The 20,709-nt window shown below is 39.8% G+C and overlaps 3 protein-coding genes and 3 pseudogenes across 3 annotated transcripts; all 6 read left to right on the top strand.

Moving 5' to 3' along the window:
- The first annotated feature begins 3,475 nt into the window (after positions 1-3,475).
- LOC113329220 lies at positions 3,476-5,717 on the top strand (annotated as a pseudogene).
- Positions 5,674-7,750, top strand: LOC113329104 (annotated as a pseudogene).
- Positions 7,751-7,775: 25 nt separating this feature from the next.
- Positions 7,776-9,266, top strand: LOC113329222 (annotated as a pseudogene).
- Positions 9,267-9,286: 20 nt separating this feature from the next.
- LOC113329103 (UDP-glycosyltransferase 87A2-like) lies at positions 9,287-10,278 on the top strand (the record flags this gene model as incomplete). The annotated part of the gene is made up of 2 exons (XM_026576075.1): positions 9,287-9,609; positions 9,891-10,278. Coding segments are annotated over exons 1-2 (711 nt in total), but the record flags the coding sequence as incomplete, so codon positions are not given.
- LOC113329221 (UDP-glycosyltransferase 87A1-like) lies at positions 10,248-11,643 on the top strand. The gene is made up of 2 exons (XM_026576185.1): positions 10,248-10,421; positions 10,548-11,643. Exons 1-2 carry the CDS (start codon positions 10,280-10,282, stop codon positions 11,468-11,470), a joined length of 1,065 nt encoding a protein of 354 aa, XP_026431970.1. The 5' UTR covers positions 10,248-10,279; the 3' UTR covers positions 11,471-11,643.
- Positions 11,644-15,122: 3,479 nt separating this feature from the next.
- Positions 15,123-15,802, top strand: LOC113329102 (probable U6 snRNA-associated Sm-like protein LSm4). The gene is made up of 2 exons (XM_026576074.1): positions 15,123-15,263; positions 15,317-15,802. The coding sequence occupies exons 1-2, from the start codon at positions 15,123-15,125 to the stop codon at positions 15,800-15,802; spliced, it is 627 nt and encodes a 208-aa protein (XP_026431859.1).
- The last annotated feature ends 4,907 nt before the right edge of the window (positions 15,803-20,709 follow it).

Below are 20,709 nucleotides of genomic sequence, written 5' to 3'. Positions count from 1 at the left end.
GTGTTCAATGTTTTGTTAATGTTTAAGTTTCAAGTATGTTCTGTCATGTGTAGTTAAATTTCTTGTGCTATTTCATTATGTTCTAAATCACTGGTGCTAAGGTTGAGATGAAACCAATGCCACTGCTAGTTAGTTGAAATCATAGATATTGTTCTTGTTGTGTTAGAACTGTTTAGGATAAATTATCCTTCAGGATTGCTTACTCATCTAAGTGATTGATCTGCGGTTAGTTTGTTTTGTGAGAGGACAGCTAATACTAGGATTAGATAATTATCTTAGTGATACTAAACCATCCTCCTGAAACAACCCTTTGATGAGCAGCAGGCTTGAACCTTCACTGCCATCTAGATAGTCAGCAAGCCTAGAAGCTCACTGATATCTACACCAGGGACAAGAGTGATATTGAAATTGAGATTGCCTTAGCATAGGTTATTGGTGGATTCAATGCCTTAGTAACCTCACACAGTTCTGCATCTTTTTCATTCACTGCACTAGTTCACTGCCTTAGGCTCACTGCCTTTGTTTAACTTCCACTGTCACTATCACTGCCATTGTCACAATCATTGATTCATTAGTTAACTGCCACTGCTTAGCTTAGAGAACTAGCTTAGCTTAGGAAAGCTTCAACCCACACCCAAGTCCCTGTGGAATGACCCTGTTCTTGCACACAAGCTACAACTGATCCTGTGCACTTGCAGGTATAACATGTAGGCTGCTTCATTGTCTTATTTTCTCACATCTTTCCAAGCCTACCAGAAGGCCGGCATGGTATGGCGCGGCAGGTGGCTGGCATGTCATTGGCACATGTGTCATGGACGGCATGCCTTGGCGCGGTTTGGGCGTGACCAAAATTTGGGTTTTGGGACAAAAGTTACCATGCGTTGGTTGGCGACCTTGGACGGCTAAGATTTTCATCTTATATGGAAGGATGGTCGTTGATCGTCGCAAGCCTTTGTTTTGGTAACCGCATATGGAAGGCCGACATGGTATGGCACGGCAAGGTGGCTGGCATGCCATTGGCACATGTGGCATGGCCGACATGCCTTGGCGCGGTTTGGGCGTGACCAAAACTAGGGTTTTGGCGTTGGGCCAAAGGTTACCATGTGTTGGCTGGTGACCTTGGACGGTTGAGATTTGCATCTAATATGGAAGGGTGGTCGTTGATTTTCGCACGCCTTCGTTTTGGCATCCGTGAAGGGAAGGACGACATGACTTAGGCGCGGCAAGGTGGATGGAGCGACATGCCATTGGCACATGTGACATGGTCGGCATGCCTTGGCTTGGTTTAGGCTCGGCCAAACTAGGGTTTTGGCGTTGGGCCAAAGGTTACCATGCGTTGGTTGGTGACCTTGGACGGCTGAGATTTGCATCTAAGATGGAAGGGTGGTCGTTGATTGTTGCACGCCTTTGTTTTGGAAGCCTTGAAGGGAAGGCCGGAATGGCATGGCTTAGGCGCGACAAGGTGGATGGCGCGGAATGCCATTGGTACATGTGGCATGGTCGGCATGCCTTGGCGTGGTTTAGGCACGTCCAAACTAGGGTTTTGGCGTTGTGCCAAAGGTTACCATGCGTTTTTTTGCGACCTTGGATGGCTAAGATTTGCATCTAAGATGGAAGGGTGGCCGTTTATTGTCGCACGCCTTCATTTTGGCAGCCGTGAAGGGAAGGCCGGCATGGCATGGCTTAGGCGCGGCAAGGTGGATGGCGCGACATGCCATTGGCACATGTGGCATGGTCGGCATACCTTGGCGTGGTTTAGGCGTGGCCAAACTAGGGTTTTGGCGTTGGACCAAAGGTTACCATGCGTTGTTTGGCGACCTTGGATGGCTAAGATTTGCATCTAAGATGGAAGGGTGGCCGTTGATCATCGCACGCCTTCGTTTTTTGTAGCCGCATAAGGAAAGCCGGCATGGTATGGCGCAACAAGGTGGTTGGCATGCCATTGGCACATGTGGTGCGGCTGGCATGTTTGGCATGCCATTGGCGCAGTGGTGCGGCTGGCATGTTTGGCATGCCTTGGCGTGGAGATGTGGCTGGCATGATATGCCATCGACACAGTGGCGTGGCTGGCACGGTTGGCATGCCTTGGCGCGGTGACATGGTTGGCACGGTCTGCCATTGGCACAATGGTGTGGATGGCACCGTTGGCATGCCTTGGCGCGGTAGCATGAGAATTAGGGTTTGGCATAGATGATGTCAGTCAGTGTTAAGGGTTCTGCCGTGGAACATGATCCATGTAAAAAAAAATACGCTGATAATTCTTACGTAGGCGTGTTGAATGATTCAATAAATGCGCTAGTGATCCTAGTGACGTCATGTCAAATACAAAGTTTTACGATTTTTACCCTAAACTAAAAACCACCATCAACCATAGTACAACCATCACAAGTAACACAATAGTTACGTGCACACAGATGGAACTAGTTTAAGAAACCAACGGTATTAGTGGTGTGACATCACAACAATATTATTGAGAGAATCTTTAACATTTATGATGTCATTTAGGAGTGAGTCAAGTCAGCCGCAACCAACAGTAAATATTGTGATCATTTTGCAGTACCGTGGCACATATAGATCATGGTGATCGGTTATTTGAGACTGGCGTGTCAAAAAAAAAAAGATTAAAATCACCTTAAATTGGGTAAAGTATACAATATAGATGCTTATTGATTAGTTTCATCAATAACACAATATATGTGGTTATCGAGACTCATATATGCTAAATGATTGATCATGAAAAAACCAAGTAATAGGAAATAAAAAATGGAGCATAAAACTTCCATTCTTAAAATCTGTTTAAGCATAAGCTAAAACGAAGTGCAACCTGTTGTTGACTTCATTAGAGTGATCCAAATAAGATTTAAAATGTTGGAGTCAGCTGGAAAAATGATAAAACAATCGTAAAAATTAATCACAACAAATTATGGATGCCATCCATATGTCCTTTATTATATACGGAATTACCCTTATAAAGCTACCGATTTGGGTGGAAACTATTATAAACACACAAGTCTTTGACTACTTATTTATTTTGTAAAAGTGGCGGGTTATGAATTAATATCAAGTTGACTAATCATGCATTTACAACGTTTTTCTTTGTATAGCAAAATTCATTTGGTCGACACTATTGTTTATCATCAACATGACGGTTATATTTGGTTGTTATTTTCTTGTTTAGTCGAGCTTGTCGATTTTTCATACTTTGAATTGTGAAAGTGTTGATTTTTTCTTTAGTTTAGAGAATGAAACTATTAAACAGCCATGCAATCCGTCTCTTAGAAGTGTTTAGTTAGCGTGGTTTCATTTCAGTTACAAACTAAATTCGCAGGACAAATTTTTTTCCCTCAAAAAAAATAATCTTCCAACAAAATCCACAAGTTCAATCTAAAATAAGATTTCATAACTTTTAATCCGACTAATTAATTTAACTGTTAATTAAGCAAACACAATTTAGCAATTTTCTAAAATACATGACAACCGGGCTTTACTTCCTAACAACCCTATTTTATTTTATTTTTAATCTAGATATATCCCAATCGGACTAATCAAATTACTACACTCTTCGTAATACAAAATTCTATTCTGTCAATCTTTTGATATAAAAAAAAAAAAAAAGAAAAAAAAACCAAAGCTTCTTATGTCCAGTGGCTAGTTAGGCTTTTTCCCACAACCAAATGTTGGAATAATGCTTGGTGCGAGCTATATATTTTTTTAATTTTTTTCTGCTTAAGACGTGCAACATTGTTAACTTTTAGTGCGCCTCTGACATCATAGTTGAGAGACCATGTGGGGAACCACAAATCTCAACGGCAGCAATTTTGGATTGGAATATCTTGGCCAACCAAAAGTGCCGTAGGTAAGTGCACAAGTATCATAGACCACCACATGTGACCATTAAAATCATTCACCAAAATAAGGGTCTCCTCCATTAGTACTATTTACTTCATCATCATCATCTTCTTCTTCTACCTATTGCTGGTTTTCTGCAAGTATTTCAACTATGGGGAGTTGCACCAATAATGGAAAAAACAGCAACGTTTGTCATGTCGTCGCGATGCCATACCCAGGAAGAGGACATGTCAATCCAATGATGAACTTGTGCAAGCTTTTAGTACCAAAGTTGGGAGAAAATATCAAGATTTCATTTGTAGTTACTGAAGAATGGTTTGGTTTCATTGATTCAAATCCACGGCCGCCACAGATTCATCTGCGTGCAATCCCCAATGTCATACCGTCCGAACTAGTCCGCGCGTTAGATTTCTCCGGCTTTGTTGATTCAGTGTTTACGAATGTGGAAGCTCCAGTTGAGCAGCTCATGGACAAACTCGAACTTGAATCTCCTGTGACGGCTATTATTGCCGATACGTACTTGGCGTTGGCGGTTAATGTTGGGAACCGGAGGAATATTCCGGTGGTGTCCCTTTGGACGATGTCGCCTTCCGTGTTCTCCGTTTTCTATCATTTTCATCTGTTTGCTCAAAATGGGCACTTTCCGGTGGATTTATCAGGTAAGTGCTGTTTAATTTACTAGTTTAAATTCTGGAAAATCAAAATGTTTGGCGTTTTAAATCCCGGAATCACTCCGACACGATTATCGGACATGCCGACAATCTTTGACGGGACTGGTCGGAATGTGCTCGGCCGAGTCATGGAAGCATTCGAGTTGGAACGGAAAGCTCAATGTGTTCTTTTTACTTCCTTCCACGAGCTTGAAGTCCAAGTTGTAGAGGCTTTAATGTACGTTCTTCCGTTGCCTGTCTACTCCATTGGACCTGCAATACCGCATCTCCCTACTGCACTTGACAATAGTAACGAGCAGGACTACTACTTGAAATGGCTAGATGCGCAACTGGAAAGTTCCGTCTTATACGTCTCGTTGGGCAGCTTTCTATCGGTTTCCAAGGAACAAATGGAGGAGATTTTAGATGGGTTACGCGACAGTGGAGTTCGATATCTGTTGGTTTCACGGGGAGACACTTCCGGCCAAAAGGGTACTTTGTCCGATGAGGAGATGAAGAGTACTAACAGTTTAGTAGTGCCATGGTGTGACCAACTGAGAGTTTTGTGCCATTCTTCTGTTGGAGGGTTTTGGACTCATTGTGGATGGAATTCAACACTAGAAGGAGTTTATTCAGGTGTACCAATGCTGACTTTTCCTATATTTTTCGATCAGATTCCGAACAGAAAGCTAATTGTGGATGACTGGAAAGTTGGGATGAAGGTAACCGGAGCAGAGAAGTTGGTTACACGTCATGAAATCGCAAAGATTGTTGAGAAGTTCATGGATTTGGATGAAGGCAATGAAGAATGCAAAGATATGAGGAGAAGATCAAATGAACACAAGGAGAGCTGCAGAAAAGCATCGGCAGCCGGTGGATCATCTCATAAGAACCTTAATGCATTTATTAAAACCATTTTAAAGGTGGCATAACCACGTCACGCTAATTAACATCCAAGACAGGAAATCCTAGTGGCGCATTATGTTAGAATTTTAGCCTTTAAAATAATTTTGATGCATTTACCAGTCGGATTCCATTATAAACGATATTGATAAGACTCTTCTTTAAGATTTCTGTCTTTTTCAAAAAAGGCGTCTGGTTAAAGAATTTCAAAATCACAGTAGAAAACAAGAATTGGCTGGCAAAATCTAAAGCAGATCCATTCTCAAACTGAACAAATCTTGATAAATTCAGGCAAAGCAGGAGACGGCATGTGGTAGCGATGCCGTATCCAGGAAGAGGACACATCAACCCCATGATGAACTTCTGTAAGCTTCTAACAACCAAATTTTCAGAAAAGGATGATATAAGAATCACTTTTGTTGTTACAGAGGAGTGGCTCGGTTTCCTTGAGTCCGAGTCAAGACTACCGCCTCAGATTCAGCTTCGTTCGATTCCGAATTGGTGCGAGGATTGGACCATGGTGGTTTCTTTCAAGCTGTCCAAACTAAGATGGAAGACCCATTTGAGCAGTTCCTAGACCACTTACAACAAGAGGATGATCCAGGTGTGGGGGTCAGAGCTATCATAGCTGACACCGTATTGCCATGGGCAGTTTCTGTTGGGAACCGGAGGAGTATCCCGGTGGTTTCTCTTTGGCCGATGTCGCCTTCTGTATTCTCTATTAATTATCACATGGATCTTCTTGCGCAGAATGGTCTTGACCCAGTTGATTTCACTACAGGTACTGATTTTAATTTTGAGCTTTTAGTTAGCTGAAAACATCAATTATTATTAGTCTACACGAGCTAATAGACTACATTCCTGGAGTTTCACCCGTAATATTATCTGACATGCCAGCAACATTAGATCGGGCTCGCAAAAGATCGTTTACTCTTGCGGAAGCTGTCTCTGCAGTCGTCTTCTTCTTACTACCTGCTATGAGTTAGAGCCTCAAGCTACAAAAGCTTTAATGGAAGTACTTCCTGTACCTGTTTACCCTGTTGGCCCTTCAATACCTCTCCCTATGACACTGGGGGATGATCCTGTCAGAAGAAATGTCATTAGCAATGTGAACACGGAGGAGTCCTACTTGAAATGGCTAGATGCCCAGCAAGAAAGCTCTGTCCTGTATGTCTCATTTGGTAGTTTTCTGTCAGCTTCTAGTGAACAAATGGAAGAAATTTTGGCTGGGCTACGGGAAAAGATCCTATCAATAACAATGACATGGATAGTTCTCCAAGTTTAGTAGTTCCGTGGTGTAACCAATTGATGGTCCTTTGTCATTCATCTGTAGGAGGATTTTGGACGCATTGTGGGTGGAATTCTACTCTTGAAGGAGTTTATGCGGGTGTACCCATGCTTACTTATCCGGCAGGCTTCGACCAAATCACTAACAGAACACTAATTGTGGACTGTTGGAGAATTGGGATGAAAATAATGAAAGCAGAAAGATTGGTTAATAGAGAAGAAATTGCATTGATTGTGAAGAAGTTCATGAACATCAACGGAGACAATGAAGAGAGTAAAGAGATGAGAACTAGAGCTAGTGAATTTAAGAAGGTTTGCAGACAAGCGTTGGCAAACCTCGACGATTTTATTAGAAACATTCTGGAATACCACGGTAACTAGTTGATTTAAGCTGAACAGCATATTGCTGTTTGTGGCTTTTACTACATGTGGGCTGTCTGTATTTCCATATTATGTTCGAATGAAATAAAGGTATAAGTCAACGACTTCGTAATGAGTGTGCAAAAGCTAGATGAGACTAGTAGTAATTATAACACAAAATCATTGGTAAACTGAATATCACCATTGCTGTCTAATTTTGCTTAGAAATTTCTCTGTACTGGAGATTGCTTTGTGTGGATCTAATTCAGGCAGGTGACTATGGAAAGCAGTGGTAACAAAGATTTGGCCACCCTGTGGGCAACCCCAACAGGTGCCGTTAACAGAAAATAACAAAGATTTCCTTTTATAACTGCAGAAATTCCAATTTCAATGGTTAGTGCAGAGATCTGAAATGGGAATCATGCAGTTTGATCTGTACCAGTGGGATTGGGATCCTCACCCCCACCAATATCTCTGTCTAGGTGAGAAACAATTTTATGGCAAAGACTCTTAGGAATTAGGAAAGTAGCTATCTGATACAGTGACATAGCTTGCCCACATGTTTAACCAATGTCGTTAGTCCTGCCTGGGAGAGACATTGGGTAACCCAACTTTCTCAACAGCAATGACAAGGGAAAGATGAGTTTGAGTTTTAGATTTGAGAATATTGATTGGTGCTCGTAGATGGTTTTCAAAACGTATAGGTTAGAATTACCTTACCTTGGATTCCAGCCAATAACCTCGTATGTAATTTAATCTCTTGTCCACTTGCTTTGCAGTACCTAATAAGATATTCCTTAGTAGTATGGAACTCATATGGTTGTTAAGTGGCTCTAGAGCGGAGACTCGATCCACTGACCTCAAAAATGAGAACTAGATTCCTGATTGTTGGTTAAGAAAATTTGTAACCATTTTAAGAAAGAATCAGATTACCCTGAAATTAGTGTTTACTTCAACCAAACACTAGTTTTCTAGAATAAGGAATCCTTTCCGTGGAATACCATTTAAAGTTGAGATACTTCGATGATGATAAGTCTTTTATTCTGCTTCTGTGTCTTATTAAAATATTTTTGACTGTCGGCTACGGTCCTAATGGCCAATGTTTCTATAAAATAGATCTATTAGTAAACTAAATATCATTTACTCTTGAAAATTTTATGCGAGTGCTAACTGTCAGTCAGTCACTTGTCTCAGTGACAGTTAGTTAGATGATAATTAGGATATTAACTCTAAGTTGCACTAGTTTAGATTCTGTTAGAGAATCTGTTGATTCTGCTACTATAGAAAGAGACACCTTGTCACATTGTTCGTCACAGCTGTTAGCTATATATTGTTTATTTTTTTCTATAAATAGCTTCTAGCTATTCATTGTAATTTTCATCTTTTCAATCAATATCAAACCACATTTTCTGATTCTCTTTGTAGCCGGAAGTGGCGAGTGACCATGGAAAGCAGTAGTAAAATCAACAGACTACATGTGGTAGCAATGCCATATCCAGGAAGAGGACATATCAATCCTATGATGAACTTCTGTAAGCTTTTAACAACCAAATTTTCAGGTAAGCATGATATCAGAATCAGTTTTGTTGTTACAGAAGAGTGGCTCGGTTTCCTTCAATCGTTGTTTGAGCCAAGACTACCGCCACAAATTCAGCTTTGTTCAATTGCGAATGTGATACCCTCCGAATTGGGGCGAGGATTGGACCATAGTGGTTTCTCTGAAGCCGTCCGAACAAAGATGGAAGACCCATTTGAGCAGTTCCTTGACCAGTTACAACAAGAGGATGATCCTGGTGTGGGGTCACAATTATTATAGCTGACACCATACTTGCATGGGCAGTTTCTGTTGGTAACCGGAGGAGCATTCCAGTGGTTTCTCTTTGGCCGTTGACGCCTTCTGTGTTCTCTATTGTTTATCACATTGATCTTCTTAAGCAGAATGGTCATTACCCAATTGATTTCTCTTCAGGTACTAATTCTAATTAAGTTTTGAGCTTTAGTCAGCTGAAAACATCCCAATATTATCTGGTCAATAATAATATGTGTATATTTGCAGACGAGCTAATAGACTATATTCCTGGAGTTTCACCCATAAGATCAGCTGACATGCCAGCATCATTGGATCTGTCTCGCAAACGATCCTTTACTATTGCGGAAAATGTTTGTGCTGTTCCTAAAGCACATTGTCTTCTCCTCACTACCTATTATGACTAGAGCCTCGAGTTACAAAAGCTTTAATGGAAATACTTGCCGGAGTTTATGCGGGTGTACCTATGCTTACTTCTCCCGTAGGCTTAGATCAATTTACAAGTAGAGCACTAATTGTGGATTGTTGGAAGATTGGAATGAATGTAATAAACGAAGTTGGAGCAGAAAAAATTGTGAAAAGAGAAGAAGTTGCATTGACTGTGAAGAAGTTCATGGACATCAGCGGAGACGATGAAGAGAGTAAACTGATGATGGGTAGAGCAAATGAACTCAAGAAAAGTTGCAGAAACGCATTGGCAAAGGGCGGTTCGTCTACTGTCAACCTCGACGATTTTATTAGAAATATTCTGCAGTACCAGGGTAACTAGTTGATTCAAGCTGAACAGCAGATTGCTGTTCACTATGTTAAAATTTCATGCCCCCACCACCCATATGGGCTGTCTGTACTTTGAATAAAGTAAAAGTAGAAGTCAACGATTTCCTGATGAGTTAAATTTGCTGGCAGAAGCTAGATGAGACTAAATTATAATCCATAATCATTGGTAAACTGAATATCACCATTGTTGTCTAGCTTTACTTAAAAAATTCACATTCAGTACTGGAGATTGCTTTTGTTTTGATCTAATTCATCAGGCAGGTAACAATGGAAAGCAGTAGAATGACCAAGAGGCAGCATGTGGTAGTGCTGCCGTATCCAGGAAGAGGACACATCAATCCGGTGATAAACTTCTGTAAGCTTCTGACCACCAAATTCTTGGCTATTGATGATTTAAGAATCACATTTGTTGTTACAGAGGAGTGGCTTGGTTTCATTGAATCATCGGCTTCTGAGTCAAGATTACCACCTCAGATTCACCTTCGTTCAATACCAAATGTGATACCTTCAGAATTGGTCCGAGGATTAGATCTCGGTGGTTTCTTTGTAGCTGTACAAACAAAAATGGAAGATCCGTTCGAGGAGTTGCTGGACCAGTTAATGAAAGATGATGATCCGGCTATGGTGGTCACCACTATCATAGCAGATGCGACACTGCCATGGGCGGTTTATGTTGCGAATCGGAGGAATGTTCAAGTTGTTTCGCTTTGGCCAATGTCTCCTTCCGTGCTCTAAAAACATTGATCTTCTTGTTCAGAATGGTCACTACCCAGTTGATTTTTCTTCAGGTACAAATTTTAATTTTTGTGATTTATAGTTCAAAAACAAAATGAAATTGCAGTTGAAGCCATCTCACTTTAATTTTTCTGATAAAATCTTTAATTGAGCCAATTGCAACTCTGTCTGTGTGTTAGAATGCGGCGATCAGCTTGTAGACTATATTCCTGGAGTTTCACCCATACGCTTAGCTGACATGCCTTCAGTGTTAAAGAAATTTACCCAACCTTTCTTGAGCAGCGTAAAGGAGTCCGTCGCTGCAGCTTGTAAAGCAAAATGTCTTCTTTTCACTACCTATGATGAGCTCGAGCATCAAGTTATCGCGTCATTAATGAAAATACTTCCATTACCTGTCTACTCTGTTGGTCCTTCCATACCTCTCTCCGCTGCACTTGAGGATGAGACCCATAACAATGTGAACAGGGCGGAGCACTACTACTTGGATTGGCTAGACTCGCAACCTGAAAACTCTGTCTTGTACGTGTCCTTTGGTAGTTTTCTATCAGCTTCAAGTGAACAAATGGAGGAGATATTGTCTGGGTTAGATGAGAGTGGTGTTCGATACTTCCTGGTTTCACGTGGCGGGAAGGGTCATACAGAGAACTCTGCTGCTGATGGAGATGCTGTAAATGTATTGCCTAGTACTCAAAGTTTTCTAGTGCCATGGTGTGACCAGCTGAGGGTCCTTTGCCATTATTCGGTAGGGGGTTTCTGGACACATTGTGGTTGGAATTCAACTCTTGAAGGTGTTTATGCAGGTGTGCCCATGCTTACTTTTCCAGTAGCTATGGATCAATTCACTAACAGTAAACTAATCGTTGATGATTGGAAGATTGGAATGAAGGTTATGAAAGAGGTTGGAGCAGATAAAGTGGTTAAAAGAGATGAAATTGCATCGACTGTGAAGAAGTTCATGAACCTGAATGGAGATGATAAAGAAAGTAAAGAGATGAGGGATAGAGCTAATGAATTCAAGAAGCGCTGCAGACAAGTGTTGGCAAAGGGCGGTTCATCTACAACGAACCTCGACAATTTTATTAGAAATATTCTGAAGAACTAACACTATTAGTTGATTCAAGCATTGGCAAAGGGTGGTTCGCCTGAAATCATTTACATCTATGTTTGTTTGCATTTGACTCGTGATCTGGATCCGAGTCAACCTCTGACTCGTCGCAAGTCAGATGTCAGACTGTTTGTTTTCTATTTTGAATCAGATTTGACTCGTCTTTTGACTCAGACCCGTTTGAGTTAGGTATAGAAACACCCATGATTTATGGGACCAAGTCTCTGACTCACATATTTTTGAGTCAAATATGAATAAAAAAACAAACATTTTAGGTCGAATTAGGTGAGTTAGGTAATTTCAGTCGGACGGATCGAGACGACTCAGATGAATCAAGTTTAAACAAACAAGGTTATTTTAGTATTTATATAGAACTCTATTATTGGGGCTCTAGGGGGTGGGTCTTTGGGGGCTTAAATTACTAAGTGGAGGTTAAATGGTATAGGGGGAGATCATGGTAGTGTAAAAGATCAAAAATACCCTCAATCATTTTTATTTATTACCCTTCTACCCTCCCATTAACTATCTAACCTAATAAAAAAATAACAAAAACAAAAATAAAACAAAAAAACGGAAAATTTATTAAAAGAATCAAAATTGTCCCCCCCTACCCTATTCATTCCCATTCTTCTTATCCTTTGTGTTTTCCTTGTTCTTCTTTTCTTCTTCCATTCTTCGTTTATCAATGATTAATCGTCGATTCAAAAAAAATCGTCGTCGATTAAACTCACGTTATAAAAGCATGAAAGCTAAAGAAAATCTATGTTATTCTTCGTCGAATCAACCCCCTCATGAAGCAGAGAAACCAACTTCATCAAATGAAGTAAAAGTGAAGATCAAGAAGGATATGCACCAGCCGCCGAGACTCCTGATATGACAGCTATAAGGTATGAATTGAAAAACCCACTCTTTATTTAAGATTTTTATATTGATCTTTCAGTTGGTTTCGAAAATGTAGGTCTGAAAAAATTGTTTCTGAAATTGATTACGGCTGGGAGTTCTTGCTTTCCAAGCCGTAAATAGGTCTCACAGTTGGGATCTAATGTTTTCTCATCCGTGTATATGTATCACGGTTGGGATAGCTTAGAACTCCCAGCCGTTTATAATTGTTACGGTTGGGATATTTTAGAATTCCCATCCGTTAAATTGTCGATGCGTGCGAGATTGATAAATCCTATCCGCAACAAGTTATATACGGCTAGGTTATTCCTAGACGTATATTACCTTGTGTTCGAATATTTTTCAGCGGCAGTGTTTACGTATTGGTTTGTCTATCCGTAATTCAGTTTCCGAACCTTAAAACTTAGTAACCTAGGCGATTTTATACGACGGCTAGGTTTTCCTCTCCGTAATATGAGTAACCAATGCGCAATTTTTTTCCCCAGCCGTTATTCTTTTTACGTCTTGGTCGATAACTCAAAATCCTATCCGTTATCTTTGTTTCGTCTGGGACTTTCCATATTTTCTAGACGTTATTATTTTTACGTCTCAGTCGATTACTAAATATCCCATCCGTAATGTTGTTTGCGTCTGGGACTATCCATATTTCCTACTCATTATCAATGTCACGGCTTGGTTTTGTCAAGATTTCCCAGCCGTTTTTACTTATATTCTTTTGGTTTTTGGTCTTGTTTGTCTTTGAACAAAAAGAAATAGGAAGAAATGATCAATAGAAGTAACACCTTCTAGTGATCCGACCCCGCAACCTCGTCACGCAAAACCATTGGGTGCAAACGCAAGGAATACAAGTGAAGTTAATACAAGTGAAGTTGGAGTTGGTGGAGGGAGTGAAGGTGCATTTGTTACTGGAGGAAATGAAGGTGTACTTGTTACTGGAGGAAATGAAGGTGTAATTGTTAATAGAGGAACTGAAGTTGGAGTTGCTAGAGGAAGTGAGAGTGTACTTGTTGTTACTGGAGGAACTGAAGTTGGCACTTCTAGTGGTGCTTCTATTGATAAAGGTAAATCTGTAATTGATGAGGACGATAAGGAGGAAAATAATAAGTATCTACCAAAATAAACGACAAGACAAATCATTGATGATATGGTGCATTTACCTCCCAGGAAGAATGGGAGACCTTGGGGTGCGCCAAGAGATCGTTCCATCTTGATTGGTTACCCGTCTTCATGGGCTGCTAGGGTTTGTGGCACAAAGGTAATAAATTAAATTATATATATGTTATTTTCATTTTATTATGGATATTTAATCGTAACAACCAAAATTTTATATTATTTGTAGTTTCTCAATAAGGCAGTCCCTAAACTAAAGAACCAACAAGGAAGGTTTTGGCCGTTAAAGAAAGAGCATTCAGTTGTAATAGCTTTGGTAAAACCTTCGGGGTTATGGTCTGGAATCGAGGCTTTGCAGAAGACGTATGATGTTATGACAGTTTGTGGTTTTAGAGAAAGATTTTGTACCGAAATCATGACTTTTCTACTCCCATTTGGCGAGATGACTATGACTCCGGATGATGCAAAGAAAATCACCGATCTTTCTTTGGAAGGAAAGGCTGTGTTTGAGGGTTTCAACAATTGTCTTCCTTTTGATGAGCTTTATGTAGTGGCGAAAGACTGTCTTGGATGGGGCAAAGGTGAAACGAAAGAAGAGTTTGAGATAGGTTATGGAGCCGCACCTGGAGATAAAATGGAATTTAAACTACCGGGTGAACGTCGTGTAACATTTAACATGTCAAGGAAGATTAACTTTGGTCGTTTAAGGTACAAGTTTGAGGAATCTGATCGCAAGAATGCTAGTGGAGAGATCGTGATGGACGCCGAAAGAGCTAGACATACGGCTATATCTTACTTGTTGCAAGCTCTTGGGACCGTCTTATTTCCCGATTTCTCAGGAAATAAGGTAAATGATTGTTATTTGCAGTGGTTGAAGACTCTCAGTCTCGATCCGGAAACAAACGAGTTACCCAGGTACTCGTGCGCCACCTCCCTCCTTGCTAGTGTGATGGAAAGTATTTGCAAAGCTACTAGGTGGAACGAAATACAAATTATGGGATCTGTTGCTCTTATCCAGGTATCTTTTTGTGTTAATATAACAAATGTTTATTTATTTTACTTTTATATACTGGTTTGTGTGTAATATATTATTTATAATCGATACTATTTTTTCTAGTCATGGGTTTACGACCATTTTAAATCCTTAAGGCCTACTCGGGATACAAAATGGCCTCTAGAGAAACCTACAGGAGGAAGATACCCTTTTGGAGGGACCCAGCACAAGGCTAAAGAGATGAAAATGGTCGAAATGAGGAAAACGTTGGATGCTTTGATAATTGATGATGTGGTGTTTGATCCATATTTGAAACTTGATGAGGATGAAGATGAGGAAGTTGATGATAGAGAATTTTCTAATGTGGCGACCTATGCGGGACATTTGTTTCATTCAACTGGGTTCGTCATTTTGGATCCCCGTAGAACGCTCCGCCAAATTGGTATAGTCCAGAAAATTGTACCTGGAGACTCTCGTTTTAGTCTGAGCGTAGAAAACTCCCTGTTTAAGGACAAAGATGTCAAATTGATCTATGAACCAACACCGTTGGTTGATCATTGGAATGCTCGTTCCGAAAGAAAAAACCAAATGAGTTGAAGATCGCTTTAAGCTTATCATGGGACATCCGAAGCGGATGCGAATTACATGGAATGGTATCAAGAGTGGGATCATCCTTACGTGGAAATTTTGGATCCGGAGGCGCAGAGATATTTGAAGAAGGCAGAGAAAGAGAGTTCAAAATCAAAGGAATCAATGAATGAAGAAGATGATTGGGAGAAGATAGTGGTACGTATACTACTAATTATCTATGAATAATTACTGTTGATATAAAAAAATAGGTTGAACGAGTTAATTGGGTGGTCAAGGACATGAGCCGTATGATTGATTTGGGTGAAAAGTTGACGGTCCCCGAACAAAGATTACTCCGGAATCGAGTTAAAGGCATAATAATTCCTGAGAAAACAGTTCTACATGCTTATGAAGAGGAACGATCAAGGAGAGGTAAGAGGGATAGGTATCCTTCTTCTAGCGACGACTCGGATACTCCCTCCGGTGAGCAAGCTCAATCAAAGCAAGGAAAAGGCGGTCGAGGCAGTCGAGGTGGAGGTGAAAAAGGTGGTCGTGGTCGAGGTGAAAAAGGAGGCCGTGTTGGAACAAGTGCTCGAGGTGGAGGTGGTGGAGGTAAAAAGACTTCAACTCAAGTTGGCAGGGGAAAAAGAGGTAAAAAGGCCAGAGTGGTAGAACAAGTTGTTGAACAGGAGAAAGAGGACGACGATTTGGATACTTTTTTTGAGCACATATTCGGAGGAGGAGGAATCAAGTGAATGAATGACTATTTACTCTCTTTTTAGGATTTTGCTTCATGGATTTTTTATTATCTAAGACTTTGGCTATTTACTGTTTTCGTTGTTTGGTTATGGATTTGGAGGTTTGCATGCATGAATGAATGTTAGTATTTCCATTTGTCTAATATAAGAAAAATAAGGAAAAAATCAACATTGTTGAGTTTTTTTTGCACTTTCGCTAGGTCGATGCTTCACAGAACCTAGCCGAAAATGCATATAATTGTTGTTAAATAAACTTTCATAGCCGTAAACAAGAAAATGGTTAGAAACTTCCGGCCGTAAATCTAGAAACGATTGGGAATAACATTTGTGATTGCTTCACGGTTGGGAAAAACCTAGCCCATTTGAACTCTGGCCACACAAAATAAAATGAGTCATATTTACGGCTATATATCCTGACCGTGTATCAAGCTTACGGTTAAGACTACGAACCGTAAATTAGTTTACAGCTTGGTCGACCTTTCTAGTTCCTGACCGTAATTCTTTAAGCGGTTCGAAAAACCGTCTGTAAACCACTTACGGATGGGAAGGTCCTAGCCGTATATTACTCTGGTAACCCAAAAAAAAAGAGGGCTCCTGGTTTCGGCTACATATCCAGGCCGTAATCTTCTTTCACGGTTTGTATTCCCCGCCGTGATTATGACAGAAAGTAATAAATCTTATTTATGGCCAGGAATCCTAGCCGTAAATATGACAGACCACAAACTCTGCATGTTATACAGGATTACGGCTTGGTCGACCTAGCGATTTCCTAGCCGTAACTACCTATAATTTTCTTTTATACCACATCAAATCGGCTAGTTTTTTTAATTTTGAAAAATAGATCCGTTTGAAGACTGATCTATAGAAGGCTCTAGATGTTCAACCACTTATTTAAACTTGAAATAACTCCATATCCATATAACCACCCATTCCAAATCAAAAATAGCACCTTCTACAATAATTTCTACTAAAACTCATACAAACTCAATGCAATGTACTCAAAATATAAATACTTATCTCTTTTCCAAAATGAAATGTACTCAAAGGAGCCGACTTTACTTTGGATGAAGACTTATCTCTTTTCCAAAATTTTATGCTATGCTATCTAAAGAAGGGAGAAGAACGAAGGAATGGTGGTGTACCAAGTCAATCTTATTGGAGTAAGATTTTAAATTTTTTTTTGTAGTGAAACAGGTAACACTAACAACCGCGATGGGATTGAATTGTATCTTCGATTACGCAAAAAAGTAGAAGAGTATATGGCTTTACTTCGTATGTGCAAGCAACTTCGACTTAGAGGTGAGACTGATGAAGAAGTCGTATCTCAAGCTAACAAGGAATGGACAAAATAGAAAGGTTATAATTTCAACTTCCAAACTCAAATGACCATTATCAAAGATTTCTTGATACATCGAAAGGGATGTTATTGAAACCAACTTTGTAACGGGGATATATTAAGCATGTAATGAGTTTTATTGTGGTCTAGTTAATGAAAGTATTAGTAATTTAAAATCGTATTAAGAATTCATGCTGAAACAAAAAAATTCTTAACTTTCAAATTGAATTACGGACGGGAAAATTATGTAAACCCAGTCGTAATACAGACTCAGGTTATTCTGGGAAGCATAACGGCCAAAAGTTCTTAACTTCCCATCCGTTGTATGTGTTCACGGCTGGGAGTTCCTAATATCCCAACCGTATAGTCGTATTTCCGGCTGGGTCGACACATTTACCCAGCCGTAACAACAAAAAATTCCATATTTTTGACGGATTTGAATTGATAAAATTGATGTTGGTAGTTGATTATAAGTTTATCTTGAGTTTTGAGATGAAGGGTTTCATCATTTTTCTTTAAATTTTTTCAAAAAAATTTCACCAATATCACCATTTTCCTTCTTCAAAACTCAAAAAAATCTAGTTTTGATTTGCAAAAGATTAATGATTTGATTAGTCTAATCGATTCATTAAGATTGATTAGTTAGCTTAATCAATTTAATTAGCACTAATCAAATTAAAGGTAGATTAGACATTACAAAAAATGATAGATAAGGGGTTCTATGGGTTGTTATTTCATGACCCCATTAAGCCCAAAAAAAACCACCCTTTTTAAGACCCAATAATAGAGTTCTTTATCCTAGCGAGATTGGGGTATACCCAGATTAATTGAGGTATACCCAGATTTATATGGACATAGTGCCCTTACTAAGGGGAGGTCAAATATGGGTGAAGTTACAATACCACCCTTACCATTTATAATTCTAATTACTCTAAATCAGTTTTATTTTTTTTCATTTCATCTTCCTTCTTCTCTTCTTCTTCATATCCACAGCTATACTGGCTCTCCATCACACCACCATCAAAACTCGTCGTAATCGTCGATTCGAAAATTCCGATTAATCTTCAAACATGGAGCCACCACGGCCTAGGGCTAGTCGTATGAAAAACACAAATAGAAAACCCAACGAATACAACCCTGGAATTGCTCTGTTAGTTCAAAAGAAAGAGAAGAAAAAAAACGGTTGAAGAAGAAGAAATCGAAGCTCTGAAAAAAGGAAAAATGACGCGATTAAGAAAGTAAGGGCCTACTTAAACTCACTCTAGTATTTCAATCTCATGTTTTCATGTCAAATTAGGTCAGAAAAATCAAAATTCTGAATTTGCGGTTATTTAGCCGGCAAGGTGTTTGTTCCACGACCTTGCCGACATTTCATAGCTATGTTTAGTCGGCAAGCTCTTAGGTTGAAGATCTTGCCGGATGTTAATATCTGTAACTGCTACTTACAAGGTCGGAAGGTATTCAGTTTTAGGAGCTTCCGACTAAACCTAGCCTTAAATTTTTACCATGTCGGCTGTATTTCAATTTTTTAGTATCTCCTGATGCCTTAAATTTTGAAAGTCGGAATGGTATTTGAATACCACCCTACCGGATTTATCTTAGCCGTTATTGTTTTGATTATAGAGCCTGTCGACTATTGATGTTGAAAGTACCGTGTTCAAGTGGTTCTAAGCCGACAGGTTATTGTAATAAGACCATGTCGGCTATGCTTTACCCGACATGTAGTTTAGATATCGACCCTTCCGACTTTGTGTCGTCGGCAAGGTTATATTTTTCGACCCTGTCGACTGTTGAATTTCTTTTAAATTGTTCTTGTTTAGGTCGCAAAAGGGAAAGAATAAAACTGCTACTCCTCCTTCAAGACCTCCTCGTGTTAGTGAAAATCTCTTGACTGCAACACATCGAGGGGAATTTGTTGAGCCGGGGACGCTTAAGATCCGTGTACGGAATGATTCTCAACCACCACCGGAACCAAATGATTCGGATGAAACTCCATATGAAGACCAATCAATTCCATCTGGTAGAAGAGGTGATGATAATGATGTTGTTGAAAGAACTTCGCCTGCTGGAGGAGGTAACAATGATGATGATGATGGTGATCAAGACATGCCACTTGATGGAGGAGGTAATGATGATGATGGTAATGGAGATAAAGATAAGGATAACGAGATGAAATTTTTGAAGAGGAACAAGAAAAAGAAGAAGAAGATGGAGAACAAACTCAAGCTAATGTTCAACAAACCCCAGCTTCAACTTCAACTGAAACCGGAAAGAAGAACCCCATTTCGATGATCCAGACTTTGAAGTGGTAAGGGAGGATTGCAACATGTCTCAATAAAATATTGTCGTCACTTACGCTCCAGCGCCAGTTAACGATCATTGGAACGGAAGACGTGGCCGTAAATTCGATACGAATCTTTTGGACGAGGTGACCGAAGGTCATGAAGCTCATGAGAAATACATGATGTGGTACTTGGATTTGGCTCGTCCTACTGTTATTAGGGAAATGACTGCTGAAGATTTGGCTCGTAAGAGGAAGATGGCATCGAAATACCCAGCAACAAGTCTTAAGTTCTTTGTAAGTATTTTAGAGTTGATCTTACTGTTTTAAGATTACATTATCGAATCATTCTATTAATTGTTTGTTTTTTAATTGAAAATAGAAGGATCATTTAAAGATCCTTGTGAGGGTGATGTGTTGCGCGAGAGATAGAGGAGAGCCTTTGTCGATTGAAGAGCAAAGTAAGCACATTGACTTTGCTATCAATGTTGACAATGAGGATGCCTATGAATTGTTCAAGCAATCTGATGCTGAAGTAAAGAGGAAAGAAAAATCCAGGAGGGGAGCATAAGCCAAGATGAATGCTGACAAAAAGAGGGGTCATTCCCGTGGTGGTGAATGTAGTAGTAGTGATGGTGCTCCTAAACGGGGCCATGATCGTGGTCGTGGTGGTGAATGAATGCATTCCTAGTTTATTTCTTTATGTTGTGGTAGACAAATGTTAAGGTTAATGGTTGGACAAATGTTTTTTAAGGTTTATGGAACATGTTTTCGTATTTTGGACAAAAAATGTTGGATTTCTAGTTGTTGAATGAATGGTTTATTTAGATATGTAAAGTTTCAATAGTTCTACCGGCATGCTTTTGTTAAGTTACATTGCCGACTAAACCAGGGCCGACAAGGTTGTGAACTGTCAAACTACCAGACCTTACAGCAGAAATGGTGTAGTTACCAGGGTCGGGAAGGTAAGAAAATTACCACAGTGTCGTCTGTTTGACTGCCAGCAGGGTATTAGATTATCGATCCTGCCCACTATCTGTTGCAAAAAGTACCTTCTCCTGATGCCTTAAAATAATAAGGTCGATAAGGTTATAAAATTACGACCTTGCCGACTATAATCAAGCCGGCATGCTAATGACCAAATACCATTCCGACGGTTAAACAGAAGAAAATGAATTCCTGATGCCTAAAATCATAATAAGGTCGGCAGGGTAAGAAAATTAAGACCCTGCCAGCCAAACTTAGTCGGCATATTGGGGAAACAAAAACCGCGTCGGCGAATTCAAA

The sequence above is a fragment of the Papaver somniferum genome, unplaced genomic scaffold, assembly GCF_003573695.1.
Source record: "Papaver somniferum cultivar HN1 unplaced genomic scaffold, ASM357369v1 unplaced-scaffold_115, whole genome shotgun sequence".
In the NCBI taxonomy this organism is placed as follows: Eukaryota; Viridiplantae; Streptophyta; class Magnoliopsida; order Ranunculales; family Papaveraceae; genus Papaver; species Papaver somniferum.
This window is presented reverse-complemented; position numbering and strand designations above follow the sequence as displayed.

What these genes read in the sequence shown, in the direction of transcription:
- LOC113329221 (XM_026576185.1), top strand. Translation starts at nt 10,280, where the DNA reads ATGCGACACTGCCATGGGCGGTTTATGTTGCGAATCGGAGGAATGTTC. An exon ending in CCCAGTTGATTTTTCTTCAG is followed by an intron (nt 10,422 to 10,547) that starts GTACAAATTTTA and finishes TCTGTGTGTTAG; the next exon opens with AATGCGGCGATCAGCTTGTA.
- LOC113329102 (XM_026576074.1), top strand. Translation starts at nt 15,123, where the DNA reads ATGGAATGGTATCAAGAGTGGGATCATCCTTACGTGGAAATTTTGGAT. An exon ending in ATGATTGGGAGAAGATAGTG is followed by an intron (nt 15,264 to 15,316) that starts GTACGTATACTA and finishes ATAAAAAAATAG; the next exon opens with GTTGAACGAGTTAATTGGGT.